Source organism: Mercenaria mercenaria, chromosome 3, assembly GCF_021730395.1.
Source record: "Mercenaria mercenaria strain notata chromosome 3, MADL_Memer_1, whole genome shotgun sequence".
Classification (NCBI taxonomy): domain Eukaryota; kingdom Metazoa; phylum Mollusca; class Bivalvia; order Venerida; family Veneridae; genus Mercenaria; species Mercenaria mercenaria.
In genome coordinates, this window is record NC_069363.1 from 63,170,031 (window position 1) to 63,188,687 (window position 18,657).

The 18,657-nt window shown below is 35.9% G+C and overlaps 1 protein-coding gene across 3 annotated transcripts in view; it reads left to right on the forward strand.

Moving 5' to 3' along the window:
- LOC123525714 (otoferlin-like) overlaps positions 1-18,657 on the forward strand; it is a 124,679-nt gene that overhangs the window by 60,060 nt on the left and 45,962 nt on the right. The window contains exons 21-26 of one of the 3 annotated variants that reach the window (XM_053538726.1): positions 2,849-3,005; positions 5,024-5,202; positions 6,573-6,665; positions 9,983-10,117; positions 10,527-10,670; positions 12,761-12,888. In XM_053538726.1, coding sequence (XP_053394701.1) covers positions 2,849-3,005; positions 5,024-5,202; positions 6,573-6,665; positions 9,983-10,117; positions 10,527-10,670; positions 12,761-12,888 — 836 coding nt within the window. Of the gene's footprint in view, positions 1-2,848; positions 3,006-5,023; positions 5,203-6,569; positions 6,666-9,982; positions 10,118-10,526; positions 10,671-12,760; positions 12,889-18,657 lie in introns of all 3 variants that reach the window. The other 2 variants (XM_053538727.1, XM_053538728.1) reach the window with 2 other exon arrangements.

An 18,657-nucleotide genomic window follows, 5' to 3' on the forward strand; every position in this document is an offset into this window, starting at 1 on the left:
TCAGTATTTTTGAGAACTCTGTTACTTGAAACTTAGAACAATATTACACATTTCATAGAATGAATGTTTATACTCACTACAGTATGATTTTTTATTTCATTGTTATATTGTAACATGTCCAACACCCTAAAATGTCAGTCATTATATACTCTAGATGACAGGTTTGTAGCTGTTACAGATTTGAAATAAAGTTTTAACAGTTAGATCCATGTTTGGGAGAAAAAAGTTTGAACATCACCAAATCATAGAAAGAAAGCATTGTTTTACATGAAAATTAAATAGCACATAAAACATGTATATCAGTCTACAAAACCATTGTCAATTTACTCATATATATATATACTGAATTACGGAAAGGGACTGCATGAAGGGGTCGCACTTCTGGACAGTTAAGCACCTTTAAAAACTATTTTTAAAAAGCTGTTACATGTCTTCATTTTGATGCAATTGCAACAATGTACCAGTGTTTAAACTTAACCTAACTAGGTAATACCCCAGTCACACATACGGCGCGGATAACTACATCTAGCTACGGATAGAAACGTAGTAATCCATATTGATCCGTACCTAAGCCATACCTCAAAGTAGTAATCCGTATCAATCCGTACCGACACTTGGTCAAAATGTATTCAAGACTTATCCCAAACTTGCAAGTTTTTCCAACTTTTGAACATGCACAAAAGTTAAGAGATCCGTAGACATTTGAGCGTGACTTTAGTCCAACTTGGTTGAAACTTATTCAACCGTAGTTAAACGTACTAAACATAGTTATCCGTACTGAAACATACCTTGCCCTAGTTTGACATGATGTTAAAGATAATCGTAATGAAAATGCTGGCTACACATGGCCTATTTATATGAAACTTGTCGACCCATTACTAAACCTTAATGCGAACCTAGTCATGCAAATTGATCCGTAGCTGAACGTATTTATCTGAGGCTGCCTGTACTTAAGTGTAGTTCAACGTAGTTCACTGCAGACTCGTCCACATGCTGGGCAAGTTGCCAGGCGCAGTAAAACGTAGCTCAACGTACCTATCCATACTTACCCGCATCCTGTTTCTTTTTGGTCCCCGTTTCTCACCATTTTTCTCATACTAAGACGTACTGCTCCGTACCCCCACAGATCAATCCCATCCGCACCGTACCTCAATGCACGGACATATCCGTATGTGTGACTGTAGCTTTAAACATCGTTTTTGACAATTGTTTACATTTATTTCTTTACAAATGGCATTCTTTAGAATATTTTAAGTATCCAGTTCTGTGGGACAGAACAGTTAAACATGTATCGGACAGAGAAGTTGTTTGTCAAGATGTTGTTCGTTTATTAATAATTTCTATTGTTTTGTGATATACTGTTAAACCTTAATAGACATAGAAAAACAACAGGACTGTAACTTGCATCACTTTGGTATGAATACAGAAAAGCAGCTTTCATAGAATTATTTGGGAATGTGGTTGATAAGACACTGGATTGTGATAATAATGAATTAGATAAAACACTGGACTGTGGTATTAATGAGATTGATAAAACACTGAACTGTGGTATTAATGAGGTTGATAAAACACTGGACTGTGGTATTAATGAGGTTGATAAAACACTGGACTGTGGTATTAATGATGAGGTTGATAAAACACTGGACTGTGGTATTAATGAGGTTGATAAAACACTGGACTGTGGTATTAATGAGGTTGATATAACACTGGACTGTGGTATTAATGAGGTTGATAAAACACTGGACTGGTGTTAATGAGGTTGATAAAACACTGGACTGTGGTATTAATGAGATTGATAAAACACTGGACAGTGGTATTAATGAGATTGATATAACACTGGACTGTGGTATTAATGAGGTTGATAAAACACTGGACTGTGGTATTAATGAGGTTGATAAAACACTGGACTGTGGTATTAATGAGATTGATATAACACTGGACTGTGGTATTAATGAGGTTGATAGAACACTGGACTGTGGTATTAATGAGGTTGATAAAACACTGGACTGTGGTATTAATGAGATTGATAAAACACTGGACTGAAGTACTAATTTGTGAGGTTAATAAAACATTGGACAATAAGATATTTATCTTGTTTATAAAACATAGGACTGTAGGATATCTATCTTGTTAATAAAAGCAGGACTGTAGTTTAAAGAAGCTTATACAAAAAAGTAAGAGGGTAGCATTTATCAGGATGGTACAAGTACATTAGCTCGAATGAAACACATGACTAGCTTTAATGAAAAATATGACTTAATTGAATACATGACTCTAGGTTTATTAAAAAATATGACTGGCTTTAAGGAAATATATTACTAGCTTTAATGAAGAATGATTTTGTGTAGGATTGCTTTAGATTCAAAGAATCACTGTATAGGATATCTGGCAGATGAATAAGAAGTTGAAAATGACTTTTAACTTATATAATAGGTTTAATGAAACATCAGCCTTATTCGGTCTGGAATATTTTGCTTATACAATGTAAGAATGCCAAGGACCATTAATAAAGCATAAACCTAGATATTTTCTTTTTAATTTACTCACTAGCCTTAGCCTTCAAATCTTTCAATATTTCACAGGTTTTTTCTTCAAAACATGGATGACAGAAATATTTTAAGATATGTACGTAGTTGAAAACGGTGGTTGATTTTTAAAAAAAACAGCAATTTATTCATTTATTTCTCCAGTATTAAAGTACAGTTTGCTTCTGGATGAAACAGATTTCCATGAATAATAAAACCCAACAAGTAATTAATTGGGAAAGTTCTGAGATACTTGAAAGTCGGGTAACAATTTATATCTTTTCTGTTAACATACATTTATAGCCGTGTACCTTTTTTCTTAGGAACATGACAAGAAAAGGGGAGAGAACTATGGCGGTGACCCTCTTGACCTCGACAACCAGATTACATCCCTGCCGACCTGCCCTGAGGAGAAGAATCAGTCTACGACTCCATACGGTGCCATAACTAATGGGGATCCTAAACCTCCGTCACCAGAAGGTGAATCACAGTTATAAGTACTGACAAAGCTGAAGTGACAAAAAAATATATATATATAATAATACAAAGGAAGGTCAGCAGTTCTACCCTGTGCTGACTCTTAACTTGAATAATGCCTGGAGTGATACCTTTATGAGAATTAAAAAATAACCTTTTCATTTTCAAAATTTTGGGTAACTGAAATTTCATGAAAATCACTGGAAATTTGCAGTCATTTTTACAGTCATCTACTCACAAGTTCATTACTACGTGTAACTGACCATTTGATGTAAAATCAAGAATTTTTTTCTGTCACCCAAAGATTTCCTAGTTTACAGCATGTACTCAGTGACCGGAGCAATCTTGTTTATATTTGGCTTGAATGTAAACCTCAGTGAGACGGAGTGTCATGCGCAAACCCCAGGTTCCTATCTCAAAGGTCAAGGTCACACTTAGAGGTCAAAGGTCAAATTCAATAATGACTTTGTACGGAGCATTTCTTCTTCATGCATGGAGGGATTTTGATGTAACTTGGCACAATTGTTCACCATCAAGAGATGGAGTGTCATGCGCAAGAATCAGGTCCCTAGGTCTAAGGTCAAGGTCACACTTAGAGGTCAAAGGATACAAGAATGACAACTTTGTCCGGAGCATTTCTTCTTCATGCATGGAGGGATTTTGATGTAACTTGGCACAAATGTTCACCACCATGAGATGGAGTGTCATGCGCAAGAACAAGGTCCTTAAGTCTAAGGTCAAGGTCACTTAGAGGTCAAAGGTCATATACAAGAATGACATTGTCCGGAGCATTTCTTTTTCATGCATAGAGGGATTTGATGTAACTTGGCACAGTTGTTCACCATCATGAGACGGAGTGTCATGCGCAAAAATCTAGAATTACTTCCCTTTGTTGTTACTATAAATAGCTTACATTGTAACTTTTTTATTACTGGTCATAGGGAAAAATCAAGACCACTTTTCTGTAGTACAACATGCATGTTACATCCAATTTTGAGGTGTATTTTGACCTATCTCTACTGGTAAGGATTTTTGTGTGGACTTGGAATTTTTTTTTATTTATTGTTTTTTTTTTTAAATTTACTTCCCTTTGTTGTTACTACAAATAACTTATATTGCAACTTTTTGCAATCTTTTTTTTATTTGGCATAAATGTTTGCCTCAATGAGACAGAGTGTCGTGTGCAACTCCCAGTCCTTTTGACAACTGGCGGGCTCGACATGTTGCCCGTGGGCATCTAGTTTACGATTTTTGCCTCACTTTTGGTTTAATCTTATAACAGTAAATTGATTATTTTTATGTACCCCCCGCCCCCTCAAGCCCCCAACCTTCGAAGAAGGAGGGGTATATTGTTTTGCAGATGTCAGTCAGTATGTAGACCAATCGGTTTCCAGATGATAACTCAAGAACGCTTGGGCCTAGGATCATGAATTCAAAGGTCAAGGTCACAGTGACCCGGAACAGTTAAACGGTTTCTGGGTGATAACTCGAGAACCCTTGGGTCTAGGATCACGAAACTTAATAGGGAGGTTGATCATGACCAGGAGTCTCTTATTGATTTGGAGCTCAGTAGGTCAGTGGTCAAGGTCACAATGACCCGGAACAGTTAAACCATTTCCGGACGATAACTTGAGAATGCTTGGGCCTAGGATCACGAAACTTAATAGGGAGATTGATCATGACCAACAGATGACCCCTATTGATTTTGTGGTCAGTAGGTCAAAGGTCAAGGTCACATTGATGCAGAACAATAGAACTTTTTTTGCCAAATAACTAGAGAATGCTTTGGTTTAAGATCACATTTGATACAGAAGTCACTTATGACAGGTAAATGACCTATAATAAATGATTTGAGGTCAGTACATCAATGTCCAGTGTACAGTGACCAAATAATTTCTGTTCCTTGTGCAGTTACTGAATGCATCAAGGGGGGGCATTTTATTTTCTACGAGCTCTTGTTTTTTATAAACATGGTAATAATGTATTGCTATAATTGTTTATAATTTTCATGTTATTTATAGATCCAGATTATAATCCTAAAGAGGCGAAAAAAATGGAAGAAGAGCTCAAGAAGATGGAGAAAAAGAATGAAAAGAAAACGTTCAAGGGTACTGCTAAATCTGTTGCCCTTGCATCAAGATTGTCCCCTAAATCCCAAAGGAAAAAAGATGCTTTATTGAGTTCCACAGCACAACTGAAGGTATCATTGTACTGTCAAACTTACGTTCTATTGACTTAGCCATATTAAGAGACTGATGCTCACTTTGAGGTAGTGGATTTGAAATGACGTTCAGCAAGTTACGTATTCTCCGTTGGCAATATCGGCATTCTCCGGTCTTTATGAAGAGTTTTGTGCGTGTTCAGCTACATTAACGAGCTAAAGTTGATTACTCTATTACTAAAGGACCAGAAAATATAACAACAACGAATCCAAGTATGGGGAGACTTTATTTCTTAATTTATACAAAAATTGCCGTGTGTCATTACTGGTCCACTACCTTTAAACAAAATAAACATTTTATTACATAACTCCCATTAATCAAAGATAAAGAAAGTGGGTAGTCATACAAATGATCTACTTCATTAGCTGTTCTGATTTTTTGAAAAAAAATGAGTTATTGTCATCACTTGATCGGCGTTGGCGTTGCCTGGTTAAGTTTTATGTTTAGATCACTTTTTCTCCTAAACTATCAAAGCTATTGCTTTAAAACTTGCAACACTTGTTCACCATCAATAGCTGACTCTGTACAGCAAGAAACGTAACTCCATCCTGCTTTTTGCAAGAATTATGACCCCTTTTGGACTAAGAAAAACGAATTTCTTGGTTAAGTTTTGTGTTTAAGTCAGCTTTTCTCCTAAACTATCAAAGCTATTGCTTTAAAACTTGCAGCTCTTGTTCACCATCAAAATCTGACTCTCTACAGCAAGAAACATAACTCCATCCTGCTTTTTGCAAGAATTATGGCGCCTTTTGGACTTAGAAAATATCAGATTTCTTGGTTAAGTTCAACTTTTCTCCTTAACGGTCAAAGTTATTGCTTAAAACTTGGAGCAGTTATTCGCCATTAAAAGCTGACTGTGCAACAAGTACCATAACTCTACATTGCTTTTTGCAAGAATTATGGCCCTTTTTGGACTTGGTATCATGGTAGGACAATATACAGAGACAGAAAAACCAGATGAGCGTCTGCACCCACAAGGCGGTGCTCTTGTTTTAAGCTGTGATTGTTTTACTTGACAATCATTATAAAATCACTCTTAAAGAATTGTTCAAAAACTTTGTCAAAATTTTTGTGAACAAAAGGTACTTAGTAGCTATAAAAGTGAAAACAGGTTTTTAGAAGTATGTCTAAATTAGATTTACTAGATGCTGTAATCTGTAATGTTGTTAATATCTTCTTAATGTCATTCGGCTTCTGTTAAGAGTGGTATTTTTATTTTAATTGAAAAATAGGAGTAGAGAATACTATAATTAATAATTTTTAGCAGATTTCATCATAAAAATACTGTTGCATAAATTTGTTGATCCCATTGGTTTGAAATGAACACATACAATGTAATATTTAGCAGGGTATATCTGGATATGTGAACAAAGCGTTCTCTCGCAAAGATGAAATGGATGAAAATGAGCGTGCACATAAAGCTCACATACGAAGATTTGAGGTTTATTGACAAGTTATATAACATGTAGCCTAACTTTTACTAACAACAGTAGCTTCTGCTTAACTAATTTCTTTCTAATAACATTTATATGGTCACGGTTGTCTTGAACAATTTCTTTCATCACATATAACTTATTTCGACCTGAAAGGAATCGTGTAATGCTTGATTTAACCTAAAGAACTCTGTGTACACAAAATTCTGTAAATAAGCACAAAGATCCAACAGGAGTAACCAAATTTCCAGGAATGCAGCCTCCCCAAAACAAAATGCTACAGCAACGGATGTGTAGACAATTGAAATTTAGAAATAGCCAATGAGGACAAAAGAAACACATAGAGGAACGCAGTAAAGCTCTAGTATGGTCAGTGGAAAAAACACCAGTGGAGATACTGCACACAAATCCTCTGTCTTTATTCACACTGTGGTCCAAAGTTACAGGACAGTGTAAATAAAAGATAGTCCGGCCATATTATGGTAACAAAAGGCAGGACGTGACTGGAAAACGTAAAAGATGTGATGTGATGTGATGTGAGATATATATATATATATATATATATATATATATATATATATATATATATATATATATATATATATATATATAAAGTAATATAAAGAACCAAATAAGCGTGTACTTAATGTCAAGAAAGTCAACCAAAACGTTGTATCTGAAAAGTTCATATTGTTCTATTGTTCTTGCCTTCTTAGTGGGAAAAGTGTACAGCTGTCTATATATATATATATATATATATATATATATATATATATATATATAAATCACCAAGCCCGTAAATCTGGGCAGATTCTTTTCAATTCCAGTACCGTTAGTCTGCCCACTTTTACGGGTACATCTGCCCACTTCTACGGTCCTTTACGGATTGAATCTAATGATCAAACGTATATCTGCCCACTTCTACGGTATAGTAAAGTTATATATATATATATAAAGAACCAAATAAGCGTGTACTTAATGTCAAGAAAGTCAACCAAAACGTTGTATCTGAAAAGTTCATATTGTTCTTGCCTTCTTAGTGGGAAAAGTGTACAGCTGTCACATCATGTGTTGGCCATAGGGACGACCAATCTTGTCTTACTTTAGTTGCTTTTTACTGACATCTCTATAGTGCTAGTTGTATCTGGAGAACTTATCCCTCACACAAGACTAGTTTTGGTCTGAAAGGAACCTTTGTCTTCAGACAAGACTTGTTTTGGTTGGAAAAGAGTTATATACTCACACTAGACTTGTTTTGGTTGGAAAAGAGTTATATACTCACACTCGTAGACTTGTTTTGGTTGGAAAAGAGTTATATACTCACACTTGTAGACTAGTTTTGGTTGGAAAAGAGTTATATACTCACACTCGTAGACTAGTTTTGGTGGTTAGAAAGGAAAAATATTATCACAAACAACTAATATCTGTATACTCACACTAGACTTGTTTTGATCTAAAAATAACTATAATACTGACCATAACAGCAGAATACTTGTTTTCATCTGAAGGAAATTATATATGCTGACACAAGAGTTGTCAAGAAAAAAATCAGTCGCTCACATAAGAAAATTTGATTAAAAAAATCAGTAACTGTTAGTGACAAAGTGTAAAAAATATATACAAGTATTGGATTAAAGTTTAGAAACTTATTTTAAAACATGACTGTGAATTTGATGGAGAAAGTATGAATAGAAAGTCTGTATAAAGAAAGTCTGTACTCATCCATGTTTTCAGTGTTGGCAATGTTAGATTCTGCAAAATCTGAACAATTTTCATGTAATTTGTTGCTTTACTGTTCAAAATCCTCAGAAAATTTGGGGAAGTATTGGTGAATGTTAATTTTCTTTTTCTGTTTCAAGTTTAGGAATTGATCTATTCATGTTTGTGACTTTAGACTTTAAGGAGATTTGTGCTTTATATGAGCCGTGCCATGGGAAAACCAACATAGTGGCTTTGCGACCAGCATGGATCCAGACCAGCCTGCGCATCCGCGCAGTCTGGTCAGGATCCATGCTGTTCGCTAACAGTTTCTCCAATTCCAATAGGCTTCAAAAGCGAACAGCATGGATCCTGACCAGACTGCGCGGATGCGCAGGCTGGTCTGGATCCATGCTGGTCGCAAAGCCACTGTGTTGGTTTTCCCATGGTACGGCTCATATACACTTCTTTATATTTCCTCATGGCTAACAGGTCTATATTTTACTCAAATTAATGGTGATGGATTAATTCTTACACTAAATCATGAAGAATTTCATTGTATCCTAATCCTCTGATACAAATTCAATTTGATTCAACACTGCAAGGGTTGGTAGAAGGGGTAATATTTTTAATTTTAAGGAAATTTCAAATTAGATAATCTAAAATACTTCCAGAATTGAAATACCAAAGTCAGAGACATATATAGAGGTAAATCTTTGATATATACAGTGAAACACCGCTCGCTCGAGGTCGGAAGGGGATGAACAAATTGCTCGAGTTATCCATGGTTTCGAGCTACCCAAACATTGACCAACATACGAAGAAAATTGAAGTTTGTTTTGCCAATTGTCATCGGGACTATTCGCATAGGAAACGGTGATGCGTAATCTAAAACATACAGCAATTGTTCAATATTTGATCAAAAAAACTTTTCTTCAACCTTTCATCAATAATTAATCTCATTATTAGATCAAGTATACCGGCAAACATACATTTAAGATAGTCGGGGAATAGACCACGCAATTCTCACGGCGTGCGAAAATTTTAAATTAACCGATACATTCTGACCGCCGAAGGTGTGAAAATTTTTGACACCTCTGCTTGAGTTTGCCAAAAGCAACAAAGAGCAAATTAACACACAGGGACCAGGTGTCATGATTGAGTTATCGATGCTCGACCCAGCCATGGTAATTTCACATAGAAAATAGAAGGAAATCGGCCGGGACCACATGAATTGCTCGAGCGAGCCCAGGTGCTCGAGTGAGCGGTGTTTCACTGTAAATAAAAATTAGCAGTCAATAAGCAGTCTTATATTTTTTATTGTTTTGAGTATTATAATTGTTTAATTTTCGTTGAGTGTTTACTTCAATATTGTGTCTTACTTAACCTTTAGCCTGCTGTCGGCAAATGATTCTGCCTTTGCAACCAGTGCAGACCAAGATCAGCCTGCACTGTTCGCTATTCAGTCAGTAAATTTTCATTGAACACCCCTTCAAATAGTAAATGATACTGCCCAGATTGAATGATTCCATTTTAGAAATACAGCAGGGTAAAGATTAAATATTATGAATGGACAAAAACGTCTTTTTTTTTTCCAGAAATTAAAATAGAAGTTTTTGTATTGCAGGTATTTCCCAATGAGCTGGAGAGCCAACCAGAATTTAATGGATTCAAGGACTGGTTACATACGTTTGAGCTGTATAGAGGGAAGAATATGGGAAATGAAGTTTCCGACGAGGGGAGAATTGTTGGCAAGTTTAAGGTCAGTGGCATATAGCTTCCTGAAGTTGAAATGCCTACACTTTTTTCTAAAAAATACAAAAATACCAAAAAATGCAGTAAAATATTTTAATGTTAAGGGGTAGAGGTGTATTATGTAATATGTTTCTTAATATTTTCCTTTTTATTTCTCTTGGGAGATGCCCTCCCCATCTTTCACCACAACCTAACCCCCCTCCCACACACACACACACACACATAATTTAGAGGATACCAGCTAACAGAGTACATGCATGGAAGAAAATGAATTTTAGTTCTTCTTTTATCGAAAATTGTTTCAGTTTCTATTGACAAGCAGCAGTTTTCAAGCAAGAGAATTGTCAGTTATTTAACAAATTAGTCAGTTCATATGTGAGTTATTAATTAAGATGATTTAATTTATGATTTTGCAGGGTTCACTGAAAATTTACAAGATTCCTCTACCAGCTGACATTGAAGATAAAACAGTGACAGGTGGTGATCCACAGTTAGGACTCTTTCAGGGCCTCCCAGGGAATGAGCCAATCAAGGTTCTAGTCAGGGTCTATGTTGTGAAGGTATATAAGTTACTCTTAAATTGCAGATTTGCCTTCCAGGTACTGTAATGATTTACCTGTACCAAGGCTTCAAGAGGTCCTTAAACACATAGCAGAGCCTCTCCTACCACTTGCTTGTTGTTGGCAGATGAGATATTTGCAGATGAGATATTCATGAAAACAGCAGAATAGTTCCTAAAATTTACACCACACATTTACTGTAATTTGCTTGTCAGGGTATATGTTTTTGTTTAGAACCAAAGGGAGACAATTCAAATACTTCACTCAGAACAGTTGTTACCAGAGTAGTCACAAATTTAACTGTAGTGTTGTGATGGAAGTTTTAAGCTTAATTAAACCACTCTCAAGTCCCCTTCCTGGGAAAGCCAGTACTCGTTTCATATGAGAAGATGTGGTTGTGACCCCAGTAGGTCTCAAACCTATGATGCCGCTGTTTTGGAAAAACGGGACATATATGTGATGGCATGTGCATCTGTCAGTCATAATTTGTGTCCGGGTCATAACTTTATAACCATTAAGGTATCTGCACGTTTGATAAACCGGAAATGCTGCCGTAACGTCATTTATCCGGAAAACATATGATAAAGCCTGGATTTGGAGTATGTATATGTCATTTATCTGGAAAACAAAGAATAAAGCCTGGATTCAGCATATGGAAATATGCATATGAAAATGAAAAACTTTTTATGAATTAATGGCAACCTGCACAGTGTTTTGTACCGAAATGAAATTTGATCTTGATTTTGATCATGAGCTAGTCTTGAAATTTGGAACATTCAAAAATGGCGATCTCTTGTTAGGTTAATAGGTTAAAGGTCAAGGTCAGATTGGACAAGAACAGTAGAACTTTTGTTTACAGTCAGCATATAATTTCTGTTCCTTCTGCAATTACTGAATGCATCAAGGGGGCACACTTCGTGTTCGACGAGCTCTTGTTTTACAATAAAATCTGTAAAAAGATCCTTTGGAAGCAAAGAAAGAACCAAGAAGAGTAATAGCAGACTCGTTTTGATTGAGTCTGTTCATGAGAGGTAATGAAATGTGCAACACCTCTCATGCTCCCTAGCACCGGCTTAAACGGAACTCTGTTACACATATGCTGAGTTGACTCCATGATCCCAAAGGACAAGAAAATATAACAACACTGAATCCAAGTATGGGGAGACTATTTACAGCCGCCACATGGCACTTAAAGACTGTTGTTGTTATAGTTAATAAAATCTGTAAAAAGATCCTCTTGAAGCAAAGAATGCAACCAAGAAGAATAATAGCAGACTCGGTTTGACTGGGTCTGTTCATGTTTGGGTCTTTATTTCTTTGCTCTATTATCCCAGTAATGTTTATATCAAACAGATCTCAGTCAAGTTTGAATGGTTCGTAGATATTAGAACACTGCTCTGTTTCAACCCATGCTGTCTTTTTATTTTGTCATCAGATTTTCTTGAAACTTTCCAAAACCCATTGTTCCAATGTGATTGATTTAATATTACCAGGTCATGTCGGCTGAAAAACTAGGTTAAATCTGAGAAAACACAACTTGTAAGCACCATAAAAATCTTAATTCATTAGTCTCTGGGGTTTTAGTGACAATTCATATATGAAAAGTATTCGAACCACTGTCTTACCCTTGAATGCTCATAACTGGCACTAACATGGTCTGAACACTTGGTTTTCCTGTATCTCTGTGATTCAAGCAGGTTTGAAAGTTTTGATTTCATACCTCGTATTTTTATTTTGACGTAAGTGACATGTGAAACAAAAATATTTAGTCCTGCTTCCTCCTGTATAACCTGTACTGTGTTGATGCGTCATAAAACTGAAAATGAGAAAATTTATTTATTTTTATGTAAAAAGATCGATTGTCTTTCTTTGGCAGAGTTCTAATACGGGACATGTGGACTATGGTGAATGGATATAGGATCAACAGGGTCCTCTTGTCTTTACTGATGTGATTTTAACAGTCTTATCAGGAAACATGTAGTTATGCATATTTTAAAAGTTTTTTTTTATGTCTAGGAAATATTTAATTGTTTTTTAATAAAGAAAACTATGAAGTCAGAATACCTTATCAAAGGCATTGTTTTATTCAGGGAAATGACCTTCACCCTGCTGACATGAATGGCAAAGCAGATCCTTACCTGGTGATTCGCTTGGGGAATACAACTTTAAATGACAAGGAAAACTATATCTCCAAACAGCTCAACCCAGTGTTTGGAAAGTAGGTTGAATTTGTTTTGTTTGTGTAACATTTCCCTGTAGTAATTCCATATGAGCAACACCATGAGAAAACCAACATAGTGCATTTGCTACCAGCGTGGATCCAGACCAGCCTGCGCATCCACACAGTCTGGTCAGGATCCATGCTGTTCCCTTTTAAAGCCTATTGCAATTAGAGAAACCATTAGCAAGCAGCATGGATGCAAATGCACTATGTTGGTTTTCTCATTGTGTGGCTCATTTTATTATAAAAAGTCTTTCATCTGAAGCATACTTGGACACATATTTTATACCCAGCCACACTTCTGGTGTAATTGTGCTTTTTGAAACCGACTAGATTTTCTATAGTTAAAATACTAAGAATGACAACTCTGTTAATACTATTCCTCAGCTTTGATAATCACAATTTGAGTTCCTTCCCTTAGAACATATTTTGTACACCTTCCACTTGTACCACAAATTAAAATATACACTGTCTTAAATTTCAAGCAAAGGATTTTCTCATCTTTCTCTAAAGTCAGACACCGGAAAATTTCCGATTGACAGTATTTTATTATTCACAATTTGCGTGCAATACAACAATAGTAAATATTTTTTTCATACCCCAGACTTTTAAATCTTTTATACATTTAAAACTTGAATCTCTGAAGGATGGGAGATTTTGAGATTAAGATCTAATGTTCAAGGATTAGATTGTTATCCTGGCTTGGGATCAAGTAAAGGTTCAAACAACTGACAATGCTGAATTTCTCGATCACCATAACTGACTGAATTTTTAGGCAGTATACTAAAAATAAATTACATGTTTTCATCTGAGCATTTTATAGTTTGATTTTGACATTGGAGAGTTCAATTTATATGCTCATCTGCCGATTAGAGAAATAAGCATGATTAACTTTGCCTTATTTAGGAAAGAACCACCATCTTACTGAATAACCTTACTTAGATAATGGACCATTTCATTATTAAAAGTACAAAAACATGGCTGTATTTATTTTTAGCAACCAAAAGTTTTTAAAATTTTCAGCTATTTACACTACAGAAGTACTTAAGTCAGATTTTTAAATAATTCAATTGCTACCTTTCATTAATTAAGGCCATTAATATCCAAGTGAGAGTTTCCTACGAGTGGTATCATCTACCTACCCATTAGTATTATAAATAAGCCTGGTGTCTACACAGTTTTTAGGAAATATATTTCGTCTCTTTAGCTTGTCTGATTTTTGAAAAAATCTACGAGGTATTGTCACTTGATCGTCAGCACCGGTGTTGGTTGAAATTTTTGTTTAGGTCCACCTCCTCTCAAAAACTATAAAAGCTACAGCTTTGAAACTTTGCACACTTGTTTGTCATCATTAGTTGACTTAGCAGGCCAAGAACCATAACTCTGATATGCATTTTGTCAAAATTATGGCTCTTTTTGTACTTAGAAAATTTGAGTTTCTTGGTTAAATTTTTTGTTTCACTCCACCATTTCTCAAAAACTGCAAGAGCTACAGCTTTGAAACTTTGTACACTTGTTTATCATTATAAGGTGACTATGTAGGCCAAGAACCATAACCCTAACCTGTATTTTGAAAGAATAATGGCCCTTTTTTTGTACTTATAAATTCTGAACTATGACTCTTTTCTTACATACTGACCAGCACATGCAGATGAGCGATGGCATTATCATTGTAGTTGTGGTCATCAACATCATTTGAGCTGTGCCATGAGAAAACCAACATAGTGCATTTGCGACCAGCATGGATCCAGACCAGCCTGCGTATCCGGGCAGTCTGGTCACGATCATTGCTGTTCACTAACAGTTTCTCTATTTGCAATAGACTTTGAAAGTGAACAGCATGGATGCTGACCAGTCTGCCTGGATGCGCAGGCTGGTCTGGATCCATGCTGGTTGCAAACACACTATGTTGGTTTTCTTGTGGCACGGCTCATTTCAACAGCAACACGTTTTCATAATTACAACATTGTCAATGTTTCCCTGGAAACATGGAGCCTGACAATGTAACAATTAACTAGACTGTATTATTAAAGTTAGAAAAGGCAATGAAATGTATAATTATATATTGTCTATCGCATTTTTTAATTCTAAGAATTATATATAATTATTTCAAATTTTGTTCAACGTGCGTAGAAGTTAAAACACAATTCTTTACATTTTGGTACCAAATTGGAGCAGTGTTATTATTTCATAAACATGTTTAATTTCATTTTATATTCATCTTTCATTATTTATCAATCTGTTACTTTTTGTATATTTTTCCAAAACAAAACCAAACAACATTTCTGGAAGTTACGTTCTTAAAAGTACAAAGAATATAATTTTAAAATATACTTAATTTAAGCTAGAATCACACTGCCCCAGATAATCTTGCGGATGAGTTCTGGATAGCATCTGTAACACATCTGCAGAACTCCTAACTCATTCGTAAGGCATCCGGTGTATCCGTTCAGAAATTGGGGGCATACGGGGGCAAGGGTCCAAAGTTTTGAACATGCACAAAATTTTGCCAAGGATGATATATCGGTAAGGAATCCGTAACAGTTTTGAAAAGATTGTAACAAGATTGTAACAGTTCTGAAAAGATTATAACAGTCCAGAAGACAATCACTTCGGTAAAAAAATAGGAGCTATTATGGTTTTATTCTGGTTCTAATAACTTAATTGAGGTTCTGTTACGATTGCATTAGAGATTTATAACGGTTACAAACCGTAAAAAATTCACAAAACCCTTTTTATGCCCCCACCATAAAATGGGGGGGGGGGGGTGCATATAGTGTTACCCCTGTCCATGTGTGTGTTTTTTTGTGTTTGGGAAAGGGTGGTGTTCGTGTCCGGGCCATAACTTTGACATGCATGGCCTGATTTCAGAGTAATTTTACACAAATGATAAGCATGGATAGACAATTTGTCATGCACAATAACCGTTTCACTGGCTCAAAGGTCAAGGTCACAGTCCTTGGTTGAACTTAACCAATTTTAGTGTGTTTTCAGGAAAGGGTAATGTTCGTGTCTGGGCCAAAACTTTGACATGCATGGTCCAATTTCAGAATAATTTGACACAAATGATAAGCATGGATAGACGATGTGTCATGCACAAAACCATTTCATAAGCCCAAAGGTCAAGGTCACAGTCCTTGGTTGAACTTAGCCAATTTTCACTACATATACAGAATACTAAATTTTCTGGTTTTTCTACAATATTTTTTTTTTTTTTTTTTTGTAAATAAATAGGGTCAAGGGTCCTTCTTTTAGTTTGTGAGCAGTACCATGCCTGTGACCTTTCTCATGTTTCAGGGGCATCCGTGTCGGTGACACATTCTAGTTTTTCTTACATCCGGATCAGTCCGGGGATGGGAATCTGGAACTCATCCACAAGCTCATCCGGGGCAGTGTGATTCTAGCTTTATATTTTCCAGCACAGTATTAAAAATACTTAGGTTAGGGCTGTTCCAATATATCATAGACTTTGGAATGAATCATTTTTAGCTCACCTGTCACAAAGTGACAAGGTGAGCTTTTGTGATCGTGCGGTGTCCGTCATCCGTCCGTGCGTGCGTCCGTGCGTCCGTAAACTTTTTTGCTTGTGACCACTCTAGAGGTCACATTTTTCATGGGATCTTTATGAAAGTTGGTCAGAATGTTCATCTTGATGATATCTAGGTCAAGTTCGAAACTGGGTCACGTGCCATCAAAAACTAGGTCAGTAGGTCTAAAAATAGAAAAACCTTGTGATCTCTCTAGAGGCCATATATTTCACAAGATTTTCATGAAAATTGGTCGGAATGTTCACCTTGATGATATCTAGGTCAAGTTCGAAACTGGGTCACGTGCCATCAAAAACTAGGTCAGTAGGTCTAAAAATAGAAAAACCTTGTGACCTCTCTAGAGGCCATATTTTTCATAAGATCTTCATGAAAGTTGGTCAGAACCTTCACCTTGATGATATCTAGGTCTAGTTTGAAACTGGGTCACGTGCCATCAAAAACTAGGTCAGTAGGTCAAATAATAGAAAAACCTTGTGACCTCTCTAAAGGCCATATTTTTCATGGGATCTGTATGAAAGTTGGTCTGAATGTTCATCTTGATGATATCTAGGTAAAGTTCGAAACTGGGTCACGTATGGTCAAAAACTAGGTCAGTAGGTCTAAAAATAGAAAAAACCATGTGACCTTTCTAGAGGCGATATATTTCATGAGATCTTCATGAAAATTGGTCAGAATGTTCACCTTGATGATATCTAGGTCAAGTTCGAAAGTGGGTCACGTGCCGTCAAAAACTAGGTCAGTAGGTCAAATAATAGAAAAACCTTGTGACCTCTCTAGAGGCCATATTTTTCATAAGATCTTCATGAAAGTTGGTCAGAACGTTCACCTTGATGATATCTAGGTCTAGTTTGAAACTGGGTCACGTGCCATCAAAAACTAGGTCAGTAGGTCAAATAATAGAAAAACCTTGTGACCTCTCTAAAGGCCATATTTTTCATGGGATCTGTATGAAAGTTGGTCTGAATGTTCATCTTGATGATATCTAGGTAAAGTTTGAAACTGGGTCACGTATGGTCAAAAACTAGGTCAGTAGGTCTAAAAATAGAAAAAACCTTGTGACCTTTCTAGAGGCCATATATTTCATGAGATCTTCATGAAAATTGGTCAGAATGTTCACCTTGATCATCGTGGGTCATGTGCCTTCAAAAAAGTAGGTCAGTAGGTCAAATAATGAAAAAACGTTTGAAAGTGGGTCACATGCCTTAAAAAACTAGGTCAGTAGGTCAAATAATAAACAAACCTTGTGACCTCTCTAGAGGCCATACTTTTCATGGGATCTGTATGAAAGTTGGTCTGAATGTTCATCTTGATGATATCTAGGTCAAATTTGAAACTGGGTCAACTGCGGTCAAAAACTAGGTCAGTAGGTCTAAAATAATTAAAATCTTTTGACCTCTCTAGAGGCCATATTTTTCAATGGATCTTCATGAAAATTGATCTGAATGTTCACCTTGATGATATCTAGGTCAGTTTTGAAACTGGGTCACGTGCGATCAAAAACTAGGACAGTAGGTATAAAAATAGAAAAACCTTGTGACCTCTCTAGAGGCCATATTTTTCATGAGATCTTCATGAAAATTAGTGAGAATGTTCACCTTGATGATATCTAGATCAAGTCTAAAACAGGGTCACGTACATTCGAAAACTAGGTCCATAGGTCAAATAATAGAAAAACCTTGTGACCTCTCTAGAGACCATATTTTGCAATGGATCTTCATGAAAATTGGTCAGAATTTTTATCTTGATAATATCTAGGTCAAGTTCAAAACTGGGTCACATGAGCTCAAAAACTAGGTCACTATGTCAAATAATAGAAAAAACGACGTCATACTCAAAACTGGGTCATGTGGGAAGAGGTGAGCGATTCAGGACCATCATGGTCCTCTTGTTATAAATGTCCAGTTGCAATTATTTTATGCACACGCACACACACGCGCACACACACACACACACACACACACATGTATTTTATATACTTCAAAGAAACTGGAAATGTCTTTTATTAAAAAAATAACTTTACAAAAAAAATATTTTATTTAGCTTTTATTGAGGTTTGACACAGGTGAGTGGTGCAGCAGGTGTGGTGCAACAATATACAAGTTGTATTTCATTTTCAAACTGTTATAACAATACATCTTGTCAATCTTTCTGCTTTATCTTCATAATATACCTCTGCGTAAATCATTCGAATGTCTCGCTGTCAAATTATAAATCAGTG